The 24204-nt window shown below is 40.7% G+C and overlaps 1 protein-coding gene across 2 annotated transcripts in view; it reads right to left on the reverse strand.

Moving 5' to 3' along the window:
• Positions 1–24204, reverse strand: part of BRAF (B-Raf proto-oncogene, serine/threonine kinase) — an 82337-nt gene that overhangs the window by 53006 nt on the left and 5127 nt on the right. For both annotated transcript variants that reach the window (XM_072038935.1, XM_027446729.3), the window contains exons 2-3: positions 15239–15340; positions 5573–5836 (exon numbers count right to left, since the gene is read on the reverse strand). In XM_072038935.1, coding sequence (XP_071895036.1) covers positions 5573–5836; positions 15239–15340 — 366 coding nt within the window. The remainder of the gene's footprint in view (positions 1–5572; positions 5837–15238; positions 15341–24204) is intronic.

The following is a 24204-nucleotide window of genomic DNA, read 5'->3' on the forward strand; positions in this document are numbered from 1 at the left end:
CCTCCCCCACAACAGCTCTTTCCCCTAACTGGGGGTTTGTTACTATGCACCTAATACCCATTTAGGTTCCTGACCCAAATAAACTCATTTTCCCTAAATTCTCCCATCCCTAGTCTGGGTAGAACATGAAATTTGTTCTACAAAATAACTGACAATGTCAGGTAATGCTCGTACCATCTTGCACTTGTATTATTTCAAAATCCTTCTCTCTGGCCTAGAAAACAAGCAAGAAACCCACAGAGACCTATCCTGGTCACACCCATGCAGAACACTTCTCCAGAAAACATTTAACATGCAAGTTGAGCCACACCACTGAGAACAGAGGAAGTATGCATATTTCTTTGCAGGACTTGAATTCAGACATTTATCTCTCTGCATTATAGGGGATGGACATTTCTTTTCCCCAGAGAACAGCAAACAATCTGCTGACTTTTCTGGGAGGTTGTTCAGAGAGGAAAACTTCATCTCCTCCCAAGATGACTACACAGGAAAACAATCTTATTTCTGACACTCGCGTATGCATTGATTCCCCTCCAACTAACCAACCCAGCTACTTGTTTTTACTTTCAAAGAAGTCCTAATTCTGCCGTGTTTCCAGCTGAATCAAGATGCTAACTTGATCTGCTAATTAATCAGCAGCAGTAGGCTCCACCACTTACTGGGTAGGCTTTCAATGAAGCACCTTCAAGGCTTTCCCACATTACCAAAACCTTTCTGTCAAACGCCCTGATTTATCCTGACACCAAGAAACGTTACATCAGAACACAACATACTTACACTGGTCAACATGGTCTTGTTTCTCTGTACGCCATCGTTTTTCTCTTGTTAAAGTTTTGGCTGAAATAGAGTTAATTTTCCTCACAGAGGCTCATAAGATGCTGCATTTTGGATTTTGATGGAAATAGTGTTGATAACATACCTATGTTTCAGCAGCTGCAGAGCAGTGCTCACACAGAGCCAAGGACTCGTCAGCTCTTCGTGCTGCCCACCAGCGAGGGGCTGGGGGTGCACCAGGAGCTGGGAGGGGACACAGCCAGGACAGCTGGCCCCAGCTGGCCAGAGGGATGCCCCACACCGTGTGGTGTCATGCTCAGCAACAAAGCTGGGGTAAAGAAGGAGAAAGGGGGGACGTTTGGGGTGATGGAGTTTGTCTTCCCAAGAAATCATCCCACGTGCTGAGCCCTGCTTCCCTAGCAGTGGCTGAACTCCTGCCTGCTGATGGGAGGCAGTGACTGAACTCCTTGGTTTGCTTTGCTTGTGCACATACCTTTTGCTTTACCTAGTAAACTGTCCTTGTCTCAGCCCATGAGTTCTTGCACTTTTACCTTCCCAGTTCTCTCCTCATCCCACCTGGGGAGAGCGAGCAGCTGCGTGGTGCTCAGCTGCCTGCCAGGGTTAAAACCACACCACCTCTCATTATACTCCTAGCTGGAGCCAAGTGAAACAGATATATTTACTTGATCTTCCACATAAACAGTACTACTAATAAACAAAAAACACAAACATTTTAAGTATCGCGGCAGCTGCTGGGCAGAAACGTAAGCAGCTCACCCCACTATTTCCTGCCCATCTAGCAGCTCCAAAGGAACAGCAGAAGGCTGCTGCAGTAGTTGGGACTGTTTCAGAACATGATCAAAGATGAATAACAAAGTTGGCTCTCCATTACCAACCAGGCAGGTTTTATAAAGTCAGTTTAAGCAGCATCATTGTACTCCCTGCTGAAAAAAAACAAGCCTGTCTTGTATCTGACAAAAGCTCTCAACTCCTGAAGTGGGTCCCCAGTCCTACAATTAGGTAGGTAATTGGTGGCAGAGCCTGAATATATGGAATTGGGATTGGGGTGGAGGCACACTAACAGTAGGTACCATGTATTTTCACAAGGAATCACCTTCCTACTTCAATCCAGCACACCTGAAGCTGTTCTGTACATCTGAAAACCCCGAACATCATGCTTACATAAGCAAATGCCTCTGTTAATAGGCACGAGAAAGACATGAGAGGTCTGCTCTTAAAGCCAGAGGTCCTAGTTAAGGTTGTGTTAGTTTGGAAGATTAAGATGTGTGCAATTCTTCTTCAACCATTCGGAGAATGAAGTACTACAGCAAGTAATCCCAGCACTCACAGAGAACAGCCGGATAGTTTTTTAGGCTGGTAGTCTATCACCCAGCTAGCTGCAGTTCAAACTGCACTGCAAACTGCAATTACTTCTGAAGTGGGTTTGCTTAGGAAATTTCCCGAGTTTCCAGCAGACTAAGTGTAGGATCAACATAGTTGCTCCGTTTTCAGTATTTACTAAGAGTTGTCATACAAGATATTCCTAACTTTCTCAGTGACGTAAGCACCGTTTCAAGTTTGATACATGAACTTCAACTCCAAGGCCAATAACCCCCAACACTCAGAGTTCCTATAAGCACCAATTCCCAGCTCTGAAAGAGACAGTTTACTATGTCTATTTAATAAAAGCTTAACTTAGTAACTTAACTAGATCCAAGCAGTGTGTAAAACTGAATGATAGTCATTTCTCTACCTGAAACAAAGCTGAATCATTAATTTGCAGTATTTGCTGATCAGACCTCAGCATGTATTTCCAATTGTGTACTTAGAATAACAGTTTTAAGCAAAAATGGGTTGCTCCAAGCAGAACGGGAGCTGTCCTCCCCCTGGCTATACAGCATGAGGCAGGAGTAAGCCTCTCCACTGCACACACCCGGCAGGAAACAACGCAGTCTAAAATCTGTTCCAGCACCCAAGGAGGACTTACTGAGGCTGCTCTGAGCAGACAAAGCCTGGTTACGCGCCTCAGGTCTAGCCACCATCTGCTAACAGTGCCCTACAAGCACCTGCAGTATTCTGTCTGGCCATCCCTCTCTGCTTCTGCACACATCTGTTTGTGCACGCACACCTGCAGACACACTTACACCAGATTTGAGCCTAAGGAGACTTGCACTTTCCCTCCACCACTTACCTGCCTCTTCCTCTTTTGTCAGTACAGCCTTTTTTTTTTTTCTTTAATCCTACCACAGCACAAGACCACAGATTTTCCTGAAGTTCTGCGCTTAGCGTCTCACATTTAGCAAGCTGAAACCAAGCTGCAGGCCTACCCTAGGCCTACCCTGGGAAGGCAAGTGGTAATTAAACTCCAGGAGAGAGCAGGAGATAAGAGCAAGAGCCTCTCCCTGAGTATACACCCAACTTGAACCTCATTTGCATCCCATAACCAGGAAAAGCATCTGGGTTCAGTGTCAGAACTCCTTTTCCCCTGCTATCAAGCACAGACCATTACTAAGTTCTGGTCCAAACTCCTTCAAATGACAGCACATCCTCAAGCTAGAAAGTTTCCTCTTAGTCAAGAGGCTGGACAAGTGATCGAGGTCAAGAACACCAGCTTGTCTGTGACAGAGTGATTAAGTCTGCAAGCTCCTAATGAGCATGACTAATACTGCAGAATCACAGCATCCACCGAAAACTCAAAGCTTAGACATAAAAATGAGAAGACATCATAGTCTAGGGAAGCACAGCTTCATATGTCTTAGAGCATACCAAGCTAATCCACCACTGTTACTTAAACCCCAAGTTCTTTAGGCAGCCTGTTTTACTTCGATTAGACTGGGGCAGCAACACACACAGAACCTTATCTCAGAGGCAAGATAGCTCTGTACTGGCCCCAAATTACCTCCTGTATCACGTTCACACAGAAATGCAGTCACCTCTTCTTCCTAAACTGTAATCAGATCTACATATGCAGAAATAACTTTTCTTTTAGGTGCCCTGGTTGCACAACCAAGTTAAGTCAAATGTATTTTCTCTGGTGATCCTACTTGTAGCTTAACTTAAACCTGGTGAAGCACATGTTTATAAACATCAAAACAATCATGCTTGCCTTCACGTTTGCTGTAGCATATTGCATAATCATAAGCTCTTCTTTATACAAAACAATTCCTTTAAATGCAAAACAGAGGTCAGGCTTGCTAAAAGCCTTAAAAACACCTCTAATAAAAGGATTGAAGAGGAAGTTAAGAGGGGAGAGAAAGGAGCAGCAGAAGCATATTGCGGTGAGGAGAAAAAGTAAGAGTGGAAACATGCTATATGGCTTAGAGAAGAGGAAGAGATAAGATGGAGCAACAAGAAACACACAGAACAATGCAGGCAGTGATACACTGTGACCTACCGCAGGAAAGAAAGAGAAAACTTGTGGCAGCTTGATCACAGGAGCTGAGGCTACAATAGCCAGACAAACTGGGACAGAACACCTGAAGAGAGCAGGGTGACTCTGAAATCCAGTACCCCTCTCTCCAAATTTCAAATGTAGGCAGCACTAGGTGCCAAGCCATACCTCACAGGCAGGCAACAAAATCACCTTGCTTAACACTATGCATCTGCACAGTGCTACAAAGAGGTTGTAATTTACATTTAATTACATTTTATGGGATGGAGGGAAGTAAAGTGGCAGGAGAAGGGAGAAGACATGCTTCTCATGTCCAGTACTACTCAGTTTGTGTTTTCTCCTCTTTGCTAGTAACACAAATCTCACAGGTTGTCACAGTTCAGTCAGAGTCAATACCTGACTGACTGCTACAAAAAGCACTGGTTTCACACAGACACGGGCTGTGCAATCCATTCAATTCCCACTTCCACTGGGAACACGGCTCCCCTTTAAGTGAGAAGGCTTCCAAAAAAAAAAAAAAACAAACAAACCAACAAAAAAAATGCTAGCAACTGCTGACAAGATACAGTCATGTATCGCAGTTTACTGGTCAGTGTATTATTCAAAAGCACATATTGAGGCTCTTCAGTAGACAGCATGTAACAAAACAAAAAAAAAACAACAAAAAAACAAACAACATATGCCTCTAAAGGACAGCTAGATAGGCTGCAAAAAGTTAACTCTTCTTCCATGATCCCAGGAATCACAATAACATTGGCAAAATTGATAAAACACCAGGTTTTGAGCAGTTTGCAGGCAACGCTATGACAGCAACACTTGCAGGCTCCTGTTAACAGAAGCAACGTCCCTCCCCATGTCAGTTCTATATACAGCACCCGATAGCATCAGGGTCCCAACATGAAGCACTCACCACAGAGAGTGGGGAGGTAAACAACAGAAAAACAAGCGATTCTGCACAGCTCTCCTTAGCTGCAGGAGCTTGGTGCTTGCTGTAGAGCATTCACTGCTGCTAGTAACTTCAACAAGGTGGAAAACATTTATTTTCCCTAATCTTGCCCTGTTAAACTAATCAATAATTTTACATAGTACAAGAAATTGATTTTTCTGCACCCTCTTACCTGTTGTAAAGCAGTACACTACGTAATTAAAAGAGCTGATTTTAGGAAAATATTTGAGTTATTTCTATTCTTAAGGAACTCCTGGAAGTGTTGTCTTCTATAGCAGTAATGCAGAATGCATATTGGTGTTAATGCTGTGATGGAGTTCTGCAGACTGCAAACAAATTTGCCACCTCTTTGACTTCCACGTGAGTTAAGTTTTTCAGCTCCTAAATTAACTTTTCGATGAAGACAAACAGAAATACAGGAACTACTGAGGTTCTAAGTATGTACAAATAAATTGACTTACCACAGTCCTTTGCTTGTTGGGCAGGAAGACTCTAACAATAGGCTTCTGTGGAGACTTAGGGTTATTCCGTGACATATCAGTAGGGTTTTGATAAACTGAAAGGGATGAAGTTGCTACTGAGAGGCTAGAGGAGGAAGATGATGCAACTGTGTCTGTTGAAGCTGAACTGGAGACAGAGAAATCAGTTCCATTCCCCATGGATTCCAATAACTGCTGTTCTCTCTGCTGTAGGGCATCTAGTTTGCTGGTGTACTCTTCATAGGCCTGTGAAGGAAGAACAGCTATTTTAATGATGTAGTAGCCTCAAACAAAAACAGAAGTCTAAATTCAGAATGAACATGAAACAAAGAGCATTCTGAACTAGTTCAAATCTCCCAGGAAGACGTTCAAAATGATCTGGTCAAAGTTTTTAATAGGAAAAAGTACTGATTTTAAACTCACGTTAAACTTTCTGAAACAACTAATTTTTAAATCGATAAAATGGGTAAGTGGATAAAAGAAATCATAGCTCATAGTTTCAAAGCACCTCCACTATCTGGTATAATTCAGAACTACGTTAGAGGACAGCAATCTTCAACGAGTGTTGTCAGGTGCCTTTCCAAATTATTGTGCTACAGCTAAATGCAGCACTCTCTTGGAATAACAGAAAAATACATCTAATGCAATAATTAAGAGAAAGCAGAAACCTGCTTCTTGCTTCCTGAATCTGACCGTGTACTCAGCTCACTGTTCACCATTCTTCACCTCTGGTACTATCCTTTCATTCCAGATGGTAAAAACATTTGTTACAGTTAGAACACAACCAACTTTGCCTGTTACAAAGTCACCCAAAAACCACATCGAAGCAATCGTTTGAAATATATATATGTATTTAATTAAACTGTATGGGATTAATTTGATTTTCTGCCAAGTAAAGGTTACACAAATCCTGATTACACACTGGCCAAATTCCTTTAAAAAAAAAAAAGTCAGCAACATTAAATTTGTCCATGAAGTTTTAAAATAAATATAGCCCATAAACATTACTGGTAAGTTATAGAACACAAATATGCAACTGTATATATTTTGTTTTAAAATCTGTTTCCATCAACTTTATTTGTAACAAGAACATCGCAATCTATATCCAAATATCAGTGTTACTTCTTCAGCATAAGTTAGTAGGTACCTTCAAAATTCTGGATCAAAAAACTTGAATCAGTTAAGAAACTTGTGCTTCATGCTATACAAACATTTTGGCGTTAAACAAAGCTGTGTTAGACCTTTGCAGAGAATAAGATCTTTCAAATTTAACATCTAAACAGTAATGAAAAGAATTTTCTTCTTAGCTCTCCAGCAAGACTGAGAACTGTGCCAGGCTGCATATGTTTTCAACGTGAAAGAAGATATTTACTTCAGGGAAAGATCCATCCTTACTTGTATTTCTCTAGTTCTCTGTGCATAACTTGCTTCAATTTAAATTTATAGAACTGAACCAACCAAAAAGCTGCAGGGTGCATATTTGGAAAAAATATTGATTTTAAGAGAAAAAATAACCTTGCTCATAGATGCAAGTGATGCAAACACAACATTTTACAATTCCATTTAAATCATACAGCTTCCATCTTTTAATAAATGGCCATAAGCTGCAGGAAACTGACAACTGCTTGCTATTTCTTTTGAGAACTGAAAGTATCTAGTGTTTCATGATTAGACCACAAACTTGATGACTTTAGGCCAGAACATTTTCACTCTGCTGTCAAAAGTAAATTGAAAGTTACACAATTATAAATAATGGCATTTTTGGCTCTACAGTACCATAAGCATCTCACTCTTACTTCCAGGAACAACTTTTCATTTAAATTCCAGTAAAAGTTCCATGTGTCAAGAATTAATTTCAGTAAACAAAAATTAAGAATCATAAACTGTTACCATTTCACCAATACTTTTCTAAATACTTACTTCCTTTTCTCATGAACATTGCAAAATATTATTTGCACTAACATATGCAATGTTACATTGCTTCCGGATACTTGTGGGCTTAGTTCCTTCACAAAACTACACATCTTTCAAAATACTCAATCCTACAATGTTTACACTGGCAGCTTAATCTGTCACTAATGCAAACTCAAAAGTCAAATGATTTATCTTACAAGCATAAACATTAAGCATGAAAAACTGGGAGCTCTTGCAGGCTTTAGATTCTATACTATTAAACTCTGCATGAAAAGACCTATTTTTTTTTATGGAGGCAAAAGCTCTCACTGTCAGAGCAGAAGATCCCATTACAGAACACTATGGAAGTAAAAATTTACCATTAGACTTTAGATATGATTTTCATCTTAAAAAAAATGTTTCTATATAGAAGTTGCAATAGTAGGTGCAGCAGAAACAGAACAGCTCCAATGGAATCTCATTTTCACAAAGATTAAGTACATCAGTCTCAGCTGATGACTAACACCCACGGGCCTTACACAGACAACAGCACCAAGTCAAAGCCGAGAATTATCTCATGGAGATAAATTTAAGGAGTGTTACGGCAGCAGAAGTGGCCTTTGGTAAGGTATTCCTATCTAGGAGAAGACTATGCCATAGAGCATGGCCACGTTAGCTGGCAGACATCAACAGCTACAAAAACCTTCAAATCAGATAAGGACCTATTGATAAACCCTAAGGCTGATTTCTAACATCATTTGAAATATGAACTTAGAAAAAAAAAACATATCACATCTACCACAGAAAAAAAGATTATGCTGAACATTGTAGTAATTTATGAAATGAAGGATTCTGGAGGCCTTTCAGAAGTGAAGTTGCCCTCCAGCCATCCTGTCCCAGGCACACAACTCTGCATTTATCTTTCCTGCTGTGCTTGTTGCTACCACTGGGCTTCAGTGGTCCAGTCCTCCAGTGGGTTTATCAATTGCCAAAACCAAAGTATCATTAATAATATTTATTGTCCACAACAAATGTGTTTGTTCGCTCTGTCACTAGAAGGCTCCCAATTTTGGGTCCATTTGCCTTGAACATTCCCCAAAGTTAAGGAAAATTTTATTCAAGAAGCTGAATGCTAAATTCAAACTGGCACATCTTTCCAATCTGCAAATAACTCTATGGCTATCTAAACTAGAAGGAAAAGTTAAAATTAACTATATTGCGTATCAGTACATACACATATCATGCACTCATTCATATGGGACCACTCCTGAAGCTTTAACTGCGAGTAAAACGTACAAAGGCCTGGTAAGCTGCCAAGTCCATTTAAAGCATTACAAGTTGGCGTGCTTATATGCAACGTACAGACATGCTATACTACATTGCTGCTCACTCATAGGCAGCAGAGTAAAAGAAGTTACTCCTCAAGTGTTGCAGCCTATTGACAAAATTAGTGGTGATCTCCCAAATCAACAGAACCGCATCAGGCACACAGCTGTCCCGCCGCAGTCCTGTCAGCATCATCTTGCCAGCAAGGGATTTCCTCAAAGGCACGCATGTTTTTCTATTACATATCACTCATATTTGAAATTTGCTTTCTTGGGCCATAACCAGACTATGCGTTCCATTAAGAACATCTAAATAAAGTAGAAATAACAAGTGGAAAGTTTTTTTTCAGAATTAACCTGGGACAAAACCAAATTATGGTTTCCCCTTCTCCCTGTCCCCCACGGCATCTGGTGGGAACCCAGCCTAAACTCAAGTGGACCAAATGGTTTTTATCATTCTCTCTCCCTTCCTCAATCAAATTTTAAGTACCACCCATATTTTGCAAGGCTCTTAAAAGCCCAAATTACAGCTTCCATGTCTCTGAAACCCAGATTGTGTTGCTATTTAAAAGACGTCTGACCTTTTAGACTGTTGATCAAATGCAAATCCCACTAAGTTAAATGGGAGCTGAAGATAGACAGTAACGTAAATCAGGATTTCTTCATTTAGTAAGGCTCCTAAATCTGTACTCAGTCTAACTTTAGACACCCCAGTTTTGGTCCAACGCATTTGATCCGCACCAGTTAGGAGCCTGGTGAAAGTTAACCTGAACCTCTCCAGGGACCACCAGGTTTCCCGGTGACTGTACCCAGCATCAGTATTTCTTGAATTACCACAAACAGTCTGAACCAAGCTGAGATTCATCATTCTGATCCATTTCAGCCCGTATGCGCCTGCTGTTGCAAAAACATGCTGTAGGTCAGCAAAGAGGTAATCTTCTTTAATTAATTAGACTTCCTGCATGGATTCTCGTTATACAGGAATAAGGAATGAAACACTCTCCAGAAATTCAATAGCTGAACTCTCAAAAAAAGGCAAGAGCAAGGCCTCTGAATAAAATTCTGTTTTCCTGGGCTTTTAGGTGTAAAGTAGAAAATCACAGCAGTTAGGGACAAACATCTCTACCCACATCATTCTCATTTTAATTAGCATCCAACAGTGAGACTATGAAAGAGGAAGATTCCTTCACACCAAAAGCTGACTGAGTTTTGAAACTTGATTTGATACTGTCATTCCAGCCATGCATTTGTACTGCTTTATTTTGCACAGAGCCTGAATTTAAAAAAGCAGGCAGCTTGCTCTTGTACTGTTAAATGAAGGAAAGAGCAGGTGCAAGAGGCAGCCTCACACTACGCGAAGAACTCTGGGCTAGGTAACAGAACTAAGGGGCTAATAGTGCGAAGTGAAATTCTCAGCTGAATTCATCAGATTACTTTGTACACGTGACTGCTAGGCAAGAAGGACACAACACGTTCTGGAATTTTAAATAAGGCCTCTTGAACGGTCATTAAGAGTCTATAATGGCTAACAAATCTGATTAAGTTACTTAAGTATGATCTCTCCTTTATAAATTTAAGCTGACCGCTTTTGGCCAGTTTTCATCTGTACAACCCGTTTGAGTTCACAGACAGCATTTATTGCCAGTGTTGCACTGAAATACACAGACCTTTATCCTTCTGCCCCTAACTCGTGTTATCCTTGTCATCAGTACTTTGTTGGTAGAGACAAAAAGGTTTAATTTTGATGGCCATTATAAAATAAGTCCTTGCGTATTGTTCTAAGTTTTTATTTTAACAGTTTTTGCGAACTCAATCCCAGGATTTCCCAGTATCATAGTACTTGACTTTTCTTGCAGTAAAGTTTTCCACTATTTACAATGCTCTAACAAATCTTCAGAAAAAGGGTTTTTCCACAGTGAATCACAAACTGTGTATTTTGGGAAACAGCACTTCAAGTACAGATATAACACAGTGAGAAATTATGTGGGAAGACAAAAATCATTGATGTTTTCAGCTGCTGTGATACAGAGTGCTTCCAAAAATGTAGTAAAACCTACCAAGGAGCCCCTGCAGCCTCTTCTCCAGAATAAAAGAGAAGTGCTATTAATACTATTTCTACATCGACTGAGTCAAACAGTTACTTCAAATATTTAACAGTGGTTTCCAGGGGTCTGTTAGATCCGAGATGCACGCTCGCACACAGAGGTAGGAAGAAGTTCTGGGATGACCTAAGAAAGGATTTTAGCTACAATACAGAAGCCACACTTAGATCTGAACACAGCCAATGCTTACTACATTAATTATTTCTTCCATCCAGAACAAACAGAGAGGTTTTTCTTGTAATCATTTTAGAGAGCCTTGATAAGAGTCCCAAAGCTATTACTAATTACAGCAATTAGAAGAAAATTGTATGGTTAATGACGAGTGTTCTTTTCTTTCTTCTGTTCACTTCGTTTCCTACCCCTGCATCTCACACGCGTGCTCAGGAGCATCTCTGCAGCTTCATTCTCCTTCCTCAGCCTTCCTTTCCTGTCCTGACAGGAGGGAGACATGTTACGTGATATCCTAGAGTTTCACACTACTTTTTCCACTCCAGACAGCTGGGAGTGGTAACACATACAGGCTTGATGGCCCTACACCACTTGCCTAAGAGTCACCTTTTTAAGGCCATTGCTGAGGAGTGACGGATCAAGGCAGGGAGATGCCCCTGAATCTGAGTACCCCCTCTTGCAAGCATAAATACACGCTGAACTCAACATAGCACACGTCAATTACCTGCAATATTTCAAGTCACCTGCTCTTCTTTCACTTCAGGATTCATCAATTGACTGTGATGGCTGCAACAATAGCTGTCAGTTTTAAAATTCTTCTTGTGTAAGACGTGTTGAACCCCACCCTCAGAATTAAAAAAAAATGCCACACTAAATTTGTCTTCGCTCTTTGAGATGAGCACAGAAGCAAAAGCTTGTTAGCTCATATCTTCTTAAGCAACTGTAACTAAGGCATAAATTCATTTTTATTTTTAAATGAGCTGTAGGTTTTATATTCAATGCAAAAATAATTCTCCTAAATCCTCTGAATGGCCAATTTCCAGATTTATTTTATTTTTTTTTTGTCTATTTCTTCAGCTTTCCTATGGATGCTTCCCATCTCTTTTATTGCTTTTAATTGAAATGCTGTTTTGTTGCCAGGCCCAACCACAACTTTACTTGACAAATCCATAGAGGCAGCTGTAACACAGAATACCAGCCAGTATACCAGGTGCTCCAAGTCCTTCCTGTGAACTTCGGCACTTGCTAAGAGACACAAGAAGCAAGATATAAAGCCATATGAGAGTACAAAAGAACTGAACGAATGCTGTGGTACTAAACTCTTCAGGCCAGAAGATGGATAGCCGTCAAGCTTTCAGGAGATATCAAAAAGCCGCAGTTTTGCAGAAAGCAATACAGCAATAAATTCAATGTTTGCAACAGGAGTGAAAGCAGAAGTGTTCATCTGCAGGTACTTACCTAGCAATTAGCTTTGGATAATTCCATCTTTTGCAAAGACAAGCAGACAACATGCTTGCTGATAGCCCTCAAGAGGTGATCAACAGGCAAAGTCCTCAGAAGTCCTTAAGTGTTGCTCAGTTTTTATGGAAGATGCAAGACATACCAGAGCAGTGGAAGGAAGGAAAGCAAAGGCTGACACCATCACCGGAACAGGCTAACAAGTTTACCCACAAAGACTCTGGCAAAAACAGGGCAATATCACATTCTACACTCAGAAACGAGACTTCATCAAAGCAATTAAAATATGAGAAGTCAGAGGAGCCTGGACAGAGCTTGAAGCTGCATAGCCTTCCTGTTCAAGCATATGCTGGAGACCATGGTGCCAAGGCCTATATTGAAGCCCTGGGAAAAGGCAGAAGTCTCACGCAGAAGACATGACGATGCCCAGGTATGGAAAGTGAGCAAGAGGCCCAAGTGCGGCTCCGAACACAGGTAGCTTGCTATTTCTAACGGATGTCAGAAGGATGAGTTATCTACTGAACTGCTTAAGCTACCCACACGTACTCTGCATAATTTCCTGTTCTTTTTATGCATATCAAAACTACTGCATTTTCTTAGTTCTGCATTTTCTAGAAGCAAACATGTCCTTCCCCACTTTATCACGCTACATCCACAGCTTGTTGCATACAGCTTTGTCCTTTCATACTGCGACCAGGGCTGTCCTAGCGCTTTTTCTGATAAGCGGAGGAATACAGGAAGTTAAAACATCAGCTCCAGCAGTGACAAGCTACATCCAGATAGATGCCTGCAAAGTAAACTCAGACAATGGAAAGCAGCTTTTGTTCTGGACCAAGCCAAAAACAGCCAAAAAGCTTGGAAAGGTGCAGAAAGGTCACACCAGATAACTGTTGCTGCATTGAAATGAATCATCAAGGGATGCCAGTAATCTTGCTTCTCACTGTATCAGGTATGTTGTAATAAATTTCCTTCTTCTCTTTCCCTCACACTTCAGTTCTACTGAAGGAAATCTAAAAACTAAACAAGTGACTGGCTATATAATCCTATTCAGTTCCATTAATCCATCCAAGCGTGACCTAATCCAGGTTGATGACCACGCAAAGAGGAAGTTTCCCTCTCTCTCACCCCATTTTCTAGGTTCTTGACTCACAGCTCCAACCTCTTCCCCTTCCCGAACACTAACCACAGCTCTGGGACTCATGGGACTCCATCATAACCACAGTCAGTCTACTAGCTGGATGGCAAACTAATCCAGCAAAACCAGAATATTTTCCTCTTGGGTTAAGGACTCCAAGTGGCTTAGCCACTACTGGTACTGCAAGTACCTGAGCCAAGGAAGCAGAGGAACCACTTAGCAAAGAGATGGGAAAAAAACCTCAGGATCTTCATTTCAATGATGGTGTGTGCTCTTTTTCACAGGACCCGCTCCCTTATGGGATAATTTATCTGAGAGTACCAGCATTACTTGTCATAAGACTCTTCATCACCCAGGACAACTCGGTGTGGCAGGGCTTGCATAGCACGCAGATGAGTCTGAGTTACTGTTACGTCTCAGCTGCACATGGAACCAGCAAACTCACAAACCTACTTTAAGCTTGATATTTTGTAGTCACTAGGCATCCCAGACTTACCATAGTTTTTACACTATTGCAATAATTTCTAGGTAAACATTTACTCCTGTAAATGGCCTCTTCCCTATCCATCAACTACAGATGAATTAAAAAACTTCCAGTGAAGGGATCTTGTTTTTAATCTACATACAAGCAAGTGACAAATGGCTGTACCAAACTGAACAGTGCACGACCTGAAATCCAGACTTAGTAAGCATTAGGCTTATTATTATTGCAATTTGATTCATCATTTAATAAAACCGATATACATTCAGCAATATTAAGTACAGAGATCTGGAATGAACCGGTTCAAGTTTATATAAACAGTGGCGTGTTTATATACCGAGTGATTAAAATAGTGATTAACACTCATTCAATCCTTACATTTCATATTAGCAAGAAAGGAACTACAGAGGGCCTCATTTGACCTTAACAGTTCAGGACATTATGTCAACACTCGTACAATCAGGTTACCGCCCTGCTCTGACATGGTAAGATAAAAGCTAGAAATACCTGAAATAATGAGATCTTTATTTTTAATTACCCAGTGCCATTAGGCAGCAAGCACAATTAAAATGACTACAAAAGAAAACTGGTTGACCTCCAGTTATTTCAGTACATGAAAGACCCAAGAAAAGGGCAGGGTTTGGAGCAAGCGATACCTATTCAATTCCTAATAGATGCAACTGATGCATGTGGTCCTTTTATAGTTTCTTAATGGTCCTGCATCTACGCAACTTCATGAATCAGGAGTAATGAAAGAATAAAAAGATTTAATTTTTAATTAGCTTACAAATTAAACGCAGCTTTAAAATATTACTCCACCCTACAATTCTTTGCATTTCTGTAAGAAAGATCCCTTCTACTAATAACAGTTTTTGTATTCCACATGACTGTATTTCAAAGGATAAAAGAACGGGAATTCAACTGCTTTAAAGGCAAAGTTAGTCTTATGTTCCATGTGCATATATTCACTTAAAAATGCATTTTGTTATATTTTTTATTTTCATTATTATTATTACTATTATTCTTTTAAAACTACATACACAATTTTTCCCCCTGCACCAAAAAGGACGCCTTACATTTCAATTACACCAGCATTAACTGTTAAAAAATGCCACTGATCCTCCCTTACTGATGTGTATGAGGAATTCCACACAGCCCCCTTCCATCTCCAAATAAAAAAAGTTAGGTTTCTAGTCCACAGGGGAGATATACTCTTACTACAGGTATTCTTTCTTTTAACACAGGATGCTTCATATAAGACAGATAACATACCAGTAACCTAGCCACATTTGTCCACAAACTTACCTCTAAATATATTGATGGTGGGTTATGCTCTCCTCCAAACTTGTCTAGCAATGCTTCTATATGTTCTTGTGTTAATTTAATCATCTGTTTGATATTCCACACCTAAAATAGAAAATGAAATATTTTAACTTAATTAAATCCTAGGGAGCCTATAGAATCAGCCCTAAACCAAAACAAATTACATTTTCTAGATATTTAATAACAGAAGTCCATAATAAAAATATTTTAATATCAGCAAGTCCACAAAGCTATCCTGCTCATTCATGGTCAGTAAGATACATTTTACTTCCCTCGTAAACAGAGAAAAAGTAAATTTGGTTTCAAAATTCAGGAACGATGGTATAAGCAACTTTTTAGAATGTTTTGGCTTTTATGTTTATCAAAACCATATTTAGCATTTTCCTTGCAATCTCTGTAACCCAGTTTCTACAGCACTACCAAGTTTAGTGGAGTTCTATCAAGCCATAAGTAATCTGTGTCAACACATTGACATAATCCAGACTCGGTTCTATTTGCATGGTAATACAACGTCTCGATCTTAAGTACTTCCTATACCATGAATTCCACATTCCCGTGCCTTTAAAGTTTTCTTACAGGCCTTGGATGTGATCTGAAAGAAACATTTACCACTAATGCAGAGAAGATTTATGGCACTGTACTGTGAAACAACTCAGGTTGGTAGTTATTCGTCACAACATCCTGAAAGAGCCCATTTCACAACTTTGAGATTACTGCAGGGAAATGGCATTACGAATCCTAATGCTATCACCTAAGAAGGCACCGAACCACTAACTCAAATCATTTCAAACAATAACGCTACACTGATTTAAGAACCTACTTAGAACCAACAAATCAGAAATTTATAGGGCGGAGAAGGAAGAAAGAGGAGAATCTCTTCTTCACAGGTACTGTTGTTCAGATAATTTACCTGAAAAAAAAATATCAGGGTTACCAGACCCAGAATAGGAAAAACAAACAAACAAACGAACAAAACACCACCACACTGCTTCTTCCAAAGGGTTTATAAGGACTTCTGTTACATCTTTCAGTTTAACTCTTCTCTATTTCATGGATTATTATAACATATACAACCTCAAGACTGGGCCTGGAAGTTATCACAACTTCTCTCTTTAAAAAGAAGACACAACCAACACAGTATTCCATAGCATATGCCAAGAACAGGATCCAACCCAAGCTGGATCAAAACAAGTCTTACCAGTCTTGAGATATTCACGAAGAAACAAACTCTAAAATATAGTTCCTATGTTGTGCATCACCTTACTTAGCCCACTCACTTAAGACATTGGTTATCCGCCAGTAAACATTAAGATTAAAGGTAAGCCATTCCCTACAGAAACTAATAATTGATTCCTATCTAGCTCCAGTTTCAGAACAAACAGAACAAAGGTTTCATCACCAAGTTACATTCAAGCAAAAGCAGTTTGCTGAGGAACAAGTAACCTCAACTACCAAGGGTGAGGGGACACCAAATGAAGAGTGTGACGTTCAAACATTCTGTATGCAAACTCACTGAAGGCAACTGGGGAAGTCAACTTGCTTCTCAACTTACAATCACTTTATCATTTGGAGTTAGGAATGCTAACCAGCAAACAGGAAGATCTCTGCATTTTGCTAACGTTTTTCCCAAGTTGCCAGGAGGTAGCCACATCCTTGGTGAAGGGAACAAGCTTGAACCAATACCCTATGTCAATGAACCTGTTCAACAGAAGAGTTTTAGATGTTTAGTTGCTGTACAAATGGTAACGTGCTATTAACCTGGCTGCGTACACAGGAAATCCATGGCAAACCAAGGAAGCATGCCTCAAGATTACTTTCAGAAAACAAGTTTCATTACTATTTAATGCGACTTTTATTATTCATTCTGGCAATTCTACCTACAGAAGTCATCCTCAACATTTACTACACTTTAACCAGCATCAACAACTTACTACACCTTAAATGCCTGCCAACGGTGGGGAGGGAAGGTGCTTCCCCGACAAAGTAACCTGTTGGATGAGGTTTTTTGAATACTTTTTTGAAGATTGATTAGAAGCAACTTCATTGCTCAGAGATTATTTCCTATTTTGTGTCCATGTCAGCAACCTTGCTTTCTTTTAAAGAAGTAAAGCAGCAACACGCACAGCAGAAGCACGTTACTTAGAAGGTGGCAGCAACAACATCTAAAAACAGCCTTGAACAGTTCAGAGGACAGAAATCTTCTGGTTATATTAATACCATGACAAGAGCAAAAACTCAATGACTAATGAAAAAAAAAAAAAAAAACAAATTTGAGACTTACTGCCAGCTGCTGGATTACGGCAAAAATTTCTCTACCTGAAGAAGCCGCAGTTAAATCTAGTGGAAGCCAGCATGGCCCAGAGCGGCTGGAAACGATGCCCTGAATTACTTTCTGTACACCTGAGCACTAAAGTAAGAGCATCTTGCAGGGAAACTTTGCATGGATTTCTATTACCTTAGAAAGGCTACTCACACAGTTAAAAGTACACTGAAGGCAGAAGGAAATTTATCAACGTCAACCACAGCACTGAGTCATTACTTGTTGCTCACAGAAATGGAAAACCTATTTCGTGTGCCATATTCATCAAAAGTCTTCTGACAAGCTGAAAAAAACTCTCACAAATCCAGTATTGACTAGCATACTCTCTCCTTAATCAAGTATGCACCAGAACACGACATGGCAAGCATCCAAGCCTCACAGTTCCTCTTAAGTAGCAGCTCTTACTACTTCCATGAAGCTACCTTCTGCTGTTTCCTATCAGCAAAAAGAGTTAAATAGGGTCGCTTGTGGTCCTGAGCATCCCTTACCTAGGTAGCTGATTCCCCTTGATACTCGACCCCTGTGAAAGTATAGAGCATCCTATTATGCAGGATCTATGACTACTGCAATTTAATTGAAGGGATGTAAGCCTTTTCCTAATTGGAGTTCAGAAGTGGTGCTCTGTGCAAGTTACCTCGTGTGACCTGAAAAGGCCTGCTTCTGCACACCACAGCGCCCGGAGCTTCCTCCTCACAAGAACGACGCTGTACGTGCTGCACGTGCACAGCCAGCAGTCCCAGCCTGCCTTTTTTCCTCTCAAACCTGCATGTTCTGGTAACTCACCTCACCCACGTTTGCATCCTGTGCACCAGCCCAGCTTTAAAGACCTTGGGCATGGATAGTCTCACAACACCACATCCCCATCACGCACATCGTACAGGTGTGGAATTTCACTGGGGGTAGTGGAGTGCTCATAAACATGCTCATAACAACAAAAAAGAGGGCTGGTCTTCCGTACTGACCAGCAGGCTTCTCCAGTTTTCTTCTCATTCTAGTGAAAGCATAAATAAAATGTGGATAAAGGGATTTCTGCGAGAAAATTACTGCCAAATATCTCACAGAAGTGCAAAAAACAATGCCAGCCTAAGAGACAGTTGCTAGAAATATTGATGCGTTCTCAAGTCCACCTGCAACGATTGCAGCATTGCCCACAAGCAAGTCCAGCCACTTTCCATGGGAAGCAGCATGGTCATTTGAGACAGCGTTTCATCGTAGTTCCACAAAAAAAAAAAAAAAAAAAAGTAATGACTCCTTTATATCTGGGATAACCTTATTTTTTTCCTAAAAAGCCTCAAATAAATTTTTCCGCCTTATCTGGTAGCATTAGGTTAAGGTTATTCTTTATCACAAGAGATTAGATTTGATTCTTCTTTTAGTGCTGCTGACGGAAAGAAGCTGACACAGGCTAAAATGGATACAGACAGACAGAAGACTGGAGATATTCCAGATATTCTGGAATATATCAACTCCTATCTGCCCATTGTGGATAACCATGCATTAATTTTGCAAATAAGCACTCCCTTGCAACGTAATGAAAAGATGATGACCTATTTCAAGCCAGAGGCAAGTCAGATGGAGTAGGAGGCCAAATCCATTTTATTCAGTGAAGACTGGCTCTGCAGCATGCGAGGCTATAAGCCATGAAGTTGTTTTTGCATCCCGTGCTGCTTGTCAAGAAATGCACTGCCTGAGACAGCACAAAGCACGCTGTCTTTTATGCTTCTTGCACCTGGCACCAGTACCCAAGCCTTGCAGCACATGCCAGCTGTGAGCTCTGTGATTCACACTTTGTAGGAGACACCTGAACGTTTGAATCTGTTCCGTAAAGAAAAGGAAGTCATTCCTTGCACAGACACGGTGTGTCCTGCATTTGGATCATCACATGTACTGATGATGGAGAATACTTCAATTGAACAAATGAGGTGAAGTCACTGAAGAATCGATTTGAAAACTCTTTCACAATGAAGATGAAATCGTTGATACCTATCCAATACTACTCTCATCAGCCCCTTCAGGCTTGCTTCTTCGAGAATGAATTTGATTGTTTGGTCCATGACTTTAGAAAGTCGTCATGTATGAGCTCATTCTTAGCTGAACTAACGCCTCCACGAACCTGAAAGCAAAGTGTCAGAGTGTAAGAGGTGAGAGGACACATGGCTGGGGTTAGGAACTCAGCACCCCACCTCAGGGCTTGCACATCAAGATGCAAAACTTGCATCTTCCCCGTGTCTTTGCCAAAAATCACCGTTAAAGCTTTCTCACATTTTGATATCTTACTCAAGATACTTTCTCCCCTCATCAACCCAGAGTGGTGTTAGCACTCTTCCTGCCTCTTACAAAGCTTTCTCCCCATTTTACGGTGTCGTACACTGGAATATGACAGGTACATGGAGTGGGAAGGATGGTCCTTTCCTTCAGGCTTCAGCTTTGCTCCATCTCTCAGCAGAAGCTTCTCTCCATTTGCACATCCACTGTGCTCATTTTTGCATTTCTCCTACTCTGTTAGCTCATTATGCTTATTGTATTTTCAGCAGCGTAAGTTTTTTTTTTTTTTAAGAATAGAATAGGTATCATGAAAAATACTAAGAGCTGAAAAACTACTGAACTGAAAACCAGCTTGCAGTGAGTTCCACATAAGAATTTACAGAAGTGACATAAATGCCAACATTGAGACTGCCCTTGCTTCTTTATCTTCCCCAACTTTTTATTCGTGGTGGCAAACCATTTTATTGCAGCTCCTGTTTGAGATACCAACTCTGACACTGTGTCTTCCTTGTTGGCTAACGAGACAGTTCAGAACAAGTCTGTTAAAATTCACCCTCATGGTGCAGTAAACAAGTCACAGACATTACTACCTACAGGCATTGCTGTAACCACGGGACAGAAGTCTCTTCTTCCACAAAAGTTTGAAGTCTCTGAACATATCTTTCTACACTGGCGAAGAATGGCCTTGGTGAAGATGTACAACAGCATGTTCAAGAAGTGAAGGGCCCAGGAAGAGTTGCAGCATTTTTCTGTCCCACCCTGTCTGATTACACCTAGGTAAGCTAATACAGTAAGTATGGTCAGCCAGCACCTGCTGCAAGCACGGCAATTAGTAAAATATTAAGAAGGTTTCAAGATGAAATTTTTTTTTCCATTTGACAGGTAACATTTTTAGGAAGGAGAAGGCTTATTCTTATCCCCCTGTAACCAGTAATAATGCAGGTTTTCAGCTATGTTTGTTGTGAAACTGTTTACGTTGAGCAAAAAAAGATTAAAACCAAACAGCCAACAATTCCCTCCCTACCCCAAAAAACTAGGGAACATCTGACCACATTCATACTCAAGTATCTGGATTATCATCTCTGAAGAATTATCAGCAGAAATTCTGTCCGAATGAGAACTTCAGGGTAACTCTTCTGCAATAGACAGACGTATTCGATAAAGACTTGCTTCTTTACCAGGAGACTTTCACCCCACAACCATCTTAGTACTACAACCACTTCGTTTGTACTTAACAGCCTTGCATCTCTCATTTACTTGCAATCCATCAGTTGCAGCTGATAGCGATCTGTCTTTTCCTTCATTTAATTCTCAAGGCAAATTGGATTGCTCATCGCTGAGCTCCCCTTTGAAAGCAGAATAAACAGCTTTCCAACCTGTCAGCCTTTGCTGTTCAGGTTACCTCCTCTTAAACAAAACGAAATTGGACTTCAAGTGTTCCTTATTTATTGGGAGCATTTAAAAATATTTTTGAGATACAGTGACAAATTGTAAAGGATAAAGTTTGATAGAGTCTTGAAAGATAACCAAGAAGTTTCTCTCTAAGCACAGGGGCACTGCTCGCGCCCCTTCCCTGCTCAAAATATTTTTTCTCCCTGTTGAGGTTAGTTTTCTGCCAGCCTAGTGTGCTAGAAGAGCTTGGCAAGGACCCGGTGACCACCGGAGCTGGTGCAAAAAGCCACCTTTCCTCTCTGCAGCCCACAGGTCGGTGCTTTGGGCCCCCAGGAAGCAGCAGCCTTCCTGTTCAGCTTCACTTCGCTTGCAGGCCCCCACTTTTCCAACACCTGCCATCTTTGCTGCTTGCTGCTAAGTAGAATTCACCTCCGAGCAGCACGAAAAGGAAAGTTAACAAAAGCTTTCTACCGCAGCAGAGCACAAGAGTGTGAAAAACAAGAGGTGTCTGTACCCGTCCTGAAGTCACTAACCGCCGTTGCACGGCTTTCTGTGATCCAACGAGGTCTCCTATTCCACAATCCTCAAGGCTTCTGTCTTGCATTGCTGTTAGCCCCGTTTATTCACTCTGGAAGTGGTTCAGTAGCCAAGAGCATCACACCCAGATCACGTTTTGGTACAATTCATTGCATTTACGCTTACCAGTTAAAAAAAAATCCTCCCTAGATTATCAAAGGTTAAAAAAATGGGAGGTAGGAGGAAAGCCTTATCCTGATTTCCTAACCTAGGGACACAGTTTTGCTCCTGAGAGGTAACTACCGTTGACTGTCAGTGAGTGTTAATCCCATCCAGTGGTGAGCTTAAGAAGGAGCCGGTGCTGTGCACACATCAGGCTATTTCTCCACGCACGTTACACTGAGGACAAGTCATATCAGCGATGGAAAGCAAGCAGCCAACCAGCTAATTACAATAATTGCATGTAAGAAGCAAATGCGAGTCGAGCAGAGCTCTGACACAGGCTGGGTCACATTAATTAAAGTGACAAAACAGTCCCCCCTGAACTGCACAACCTTCCTGCTCGCTCCTTGCCAGAGCACCCAACTAATTAGACTACCCAGAGAAGACAAACAGCGCCTATTTACAAGTTCATCTTATCCATCCAGAAAATAATTTTCCGTGCACTTTACAATATTCAACCACTAGTCTTTTGCTACATGGTGCATGTGTTTTCTCCTAACTGGGTAGAAATCCAAATATATTCTTATATAATCCGAATGTATTTCAATAATAAGCATCAAACACAAATCTACCCTATTAGTTTAAGTGGAGCTGTCATCCAACAAAGCAACTAAGGCATCTCATTTTTTATCACAAACAGATCTTCAAACCCTCAAAAGGGCAAGTGTGTTTTATAAAGTAGAAAAAAAAATAAATCATAATAAGCCAGGTACAAGTAATTTGCCCACAATCTCGGCAAACAGTCACAAATAGAAACTGCCATAGAAACCACATTTTCCTAGATGGCATTTCTGTTCAGCTCAGCAGACCAGCCTGCCTACTACCTCTAACAGCACCGTGGAAAACGAAATAATTTAAAAGGCAGAACTGGCTCCTTGCCACTCATTGTACAAAGAGCTCGGAGGGTCTTTTTAAAAAAATAAATTAATCAAAACAAGGCACAGCGCACATCACGGCAGGATGGTGAAAAGAACCATCTATTCCAGAGACAAATGGAAAAAAAACGCTGAAAGACCTTGTAGGTTGGTTCAGTCAGACCTGAACCGATCAAACTGGAGAACTATTTGTCACATAAAGGCTGCTGCAAGGCCCATAAGCTGTGATGACTGAATCTGGGGACTGGGAAAATTTTCAACTACCAGCACAAGCTTCAGAAAAGTCACAAGAATTTATTCTCACTAACAAACAGCATTCTAGAAAATACATGAAAATACTGAAAGAAGTCCTTTCTGAAAGCTACCTGAGATGATGCTTAAGACGTGCATTTAAATCTACATTACTTAAAAGTAGAGAGAACGTTTGACTTATTAAGATTTAATGAATAAATTTGCAAAACCATTTCAAAGGCTGCGGTGTTAATATACAACCACCCAGATTTTCCAAACGCCTAGATGCTACCAACTTCTTAAAGTCATGATAATGTTTTATTTCAAGTTGATTTTAGTGCTTCTGAGGCATTATTAATAAGTAACTTGCAATAGAGAGGGAGGAAACTAGGTGTGCTACCCACACTTCAGACACATCTACATTCAAGATGCATTCCCTTCATCTGAGAGGAACAATAAAAGTTAGGGGTTACCAAACCTGAGCTCCAAAGGGTCAGAAAACGTTGACTAAACACAGTGTGACTGCATTTGAGATGTATTTACCACTTAGCAGTACATTTAACAACATCTTTACTAATAACCGTACTGCTTAAGAGGCCTCACTGCACAGCAGTGAGATATTACCGCCGGTATTCCCCTTCTTGCAGGGGAAAAAAAAATCCTAGCAACCTCATAACGCAGCACAGTTTTAATCAGTAAGTACATTTTGTTCACTAACAAACTCGATTGCCTCCCAGACATGAGATTTTGAAAGGAAACTGGTACCCTGCAAGCAGAAATTTCATCTCCCTTTCATACTACATTTTGTGCAGGTATATTGGGAGAATCACAAAAATATTTCACTTGGTCAGAAGCTCAGAGGGACAAATGCACACAGACACCCCTATCACCTCCTGACTGTGGTGCTGATAGGGTGGAGAGCTCACTTGGTACTGAGCACTACACAACAAACCCCATTTTGGAAAGAGCACAGGCTCTGGTTTGGGATCCTTACTGTTTATATGGGTCTGAATTCCCCAGGTGGGATGACAGCTGCAGCACCACTCCCTGAGAGCTCCCATCTGAACAGACACCGGGAATGGTTAAAAACTACACCTTCAGCCTTTCCACCTCTTTTTGCAAGCATA

The sequence above is a fragment of the Anas platyrhynchos genome, chromosome 1 (genome assembly GCF_047663525.1).
Source record: "Anas platyrhynchos isolate ZD024472 breed Pekin duck chromosome 1, IASCAAS_PekinDuck_T2T, whole genome shotgun sequence".
NCBI lineage: Eukaryota > Metazoa > Chordata > Aves > Anseriformes > Anatidae > Anas > Anas platyrhynchos.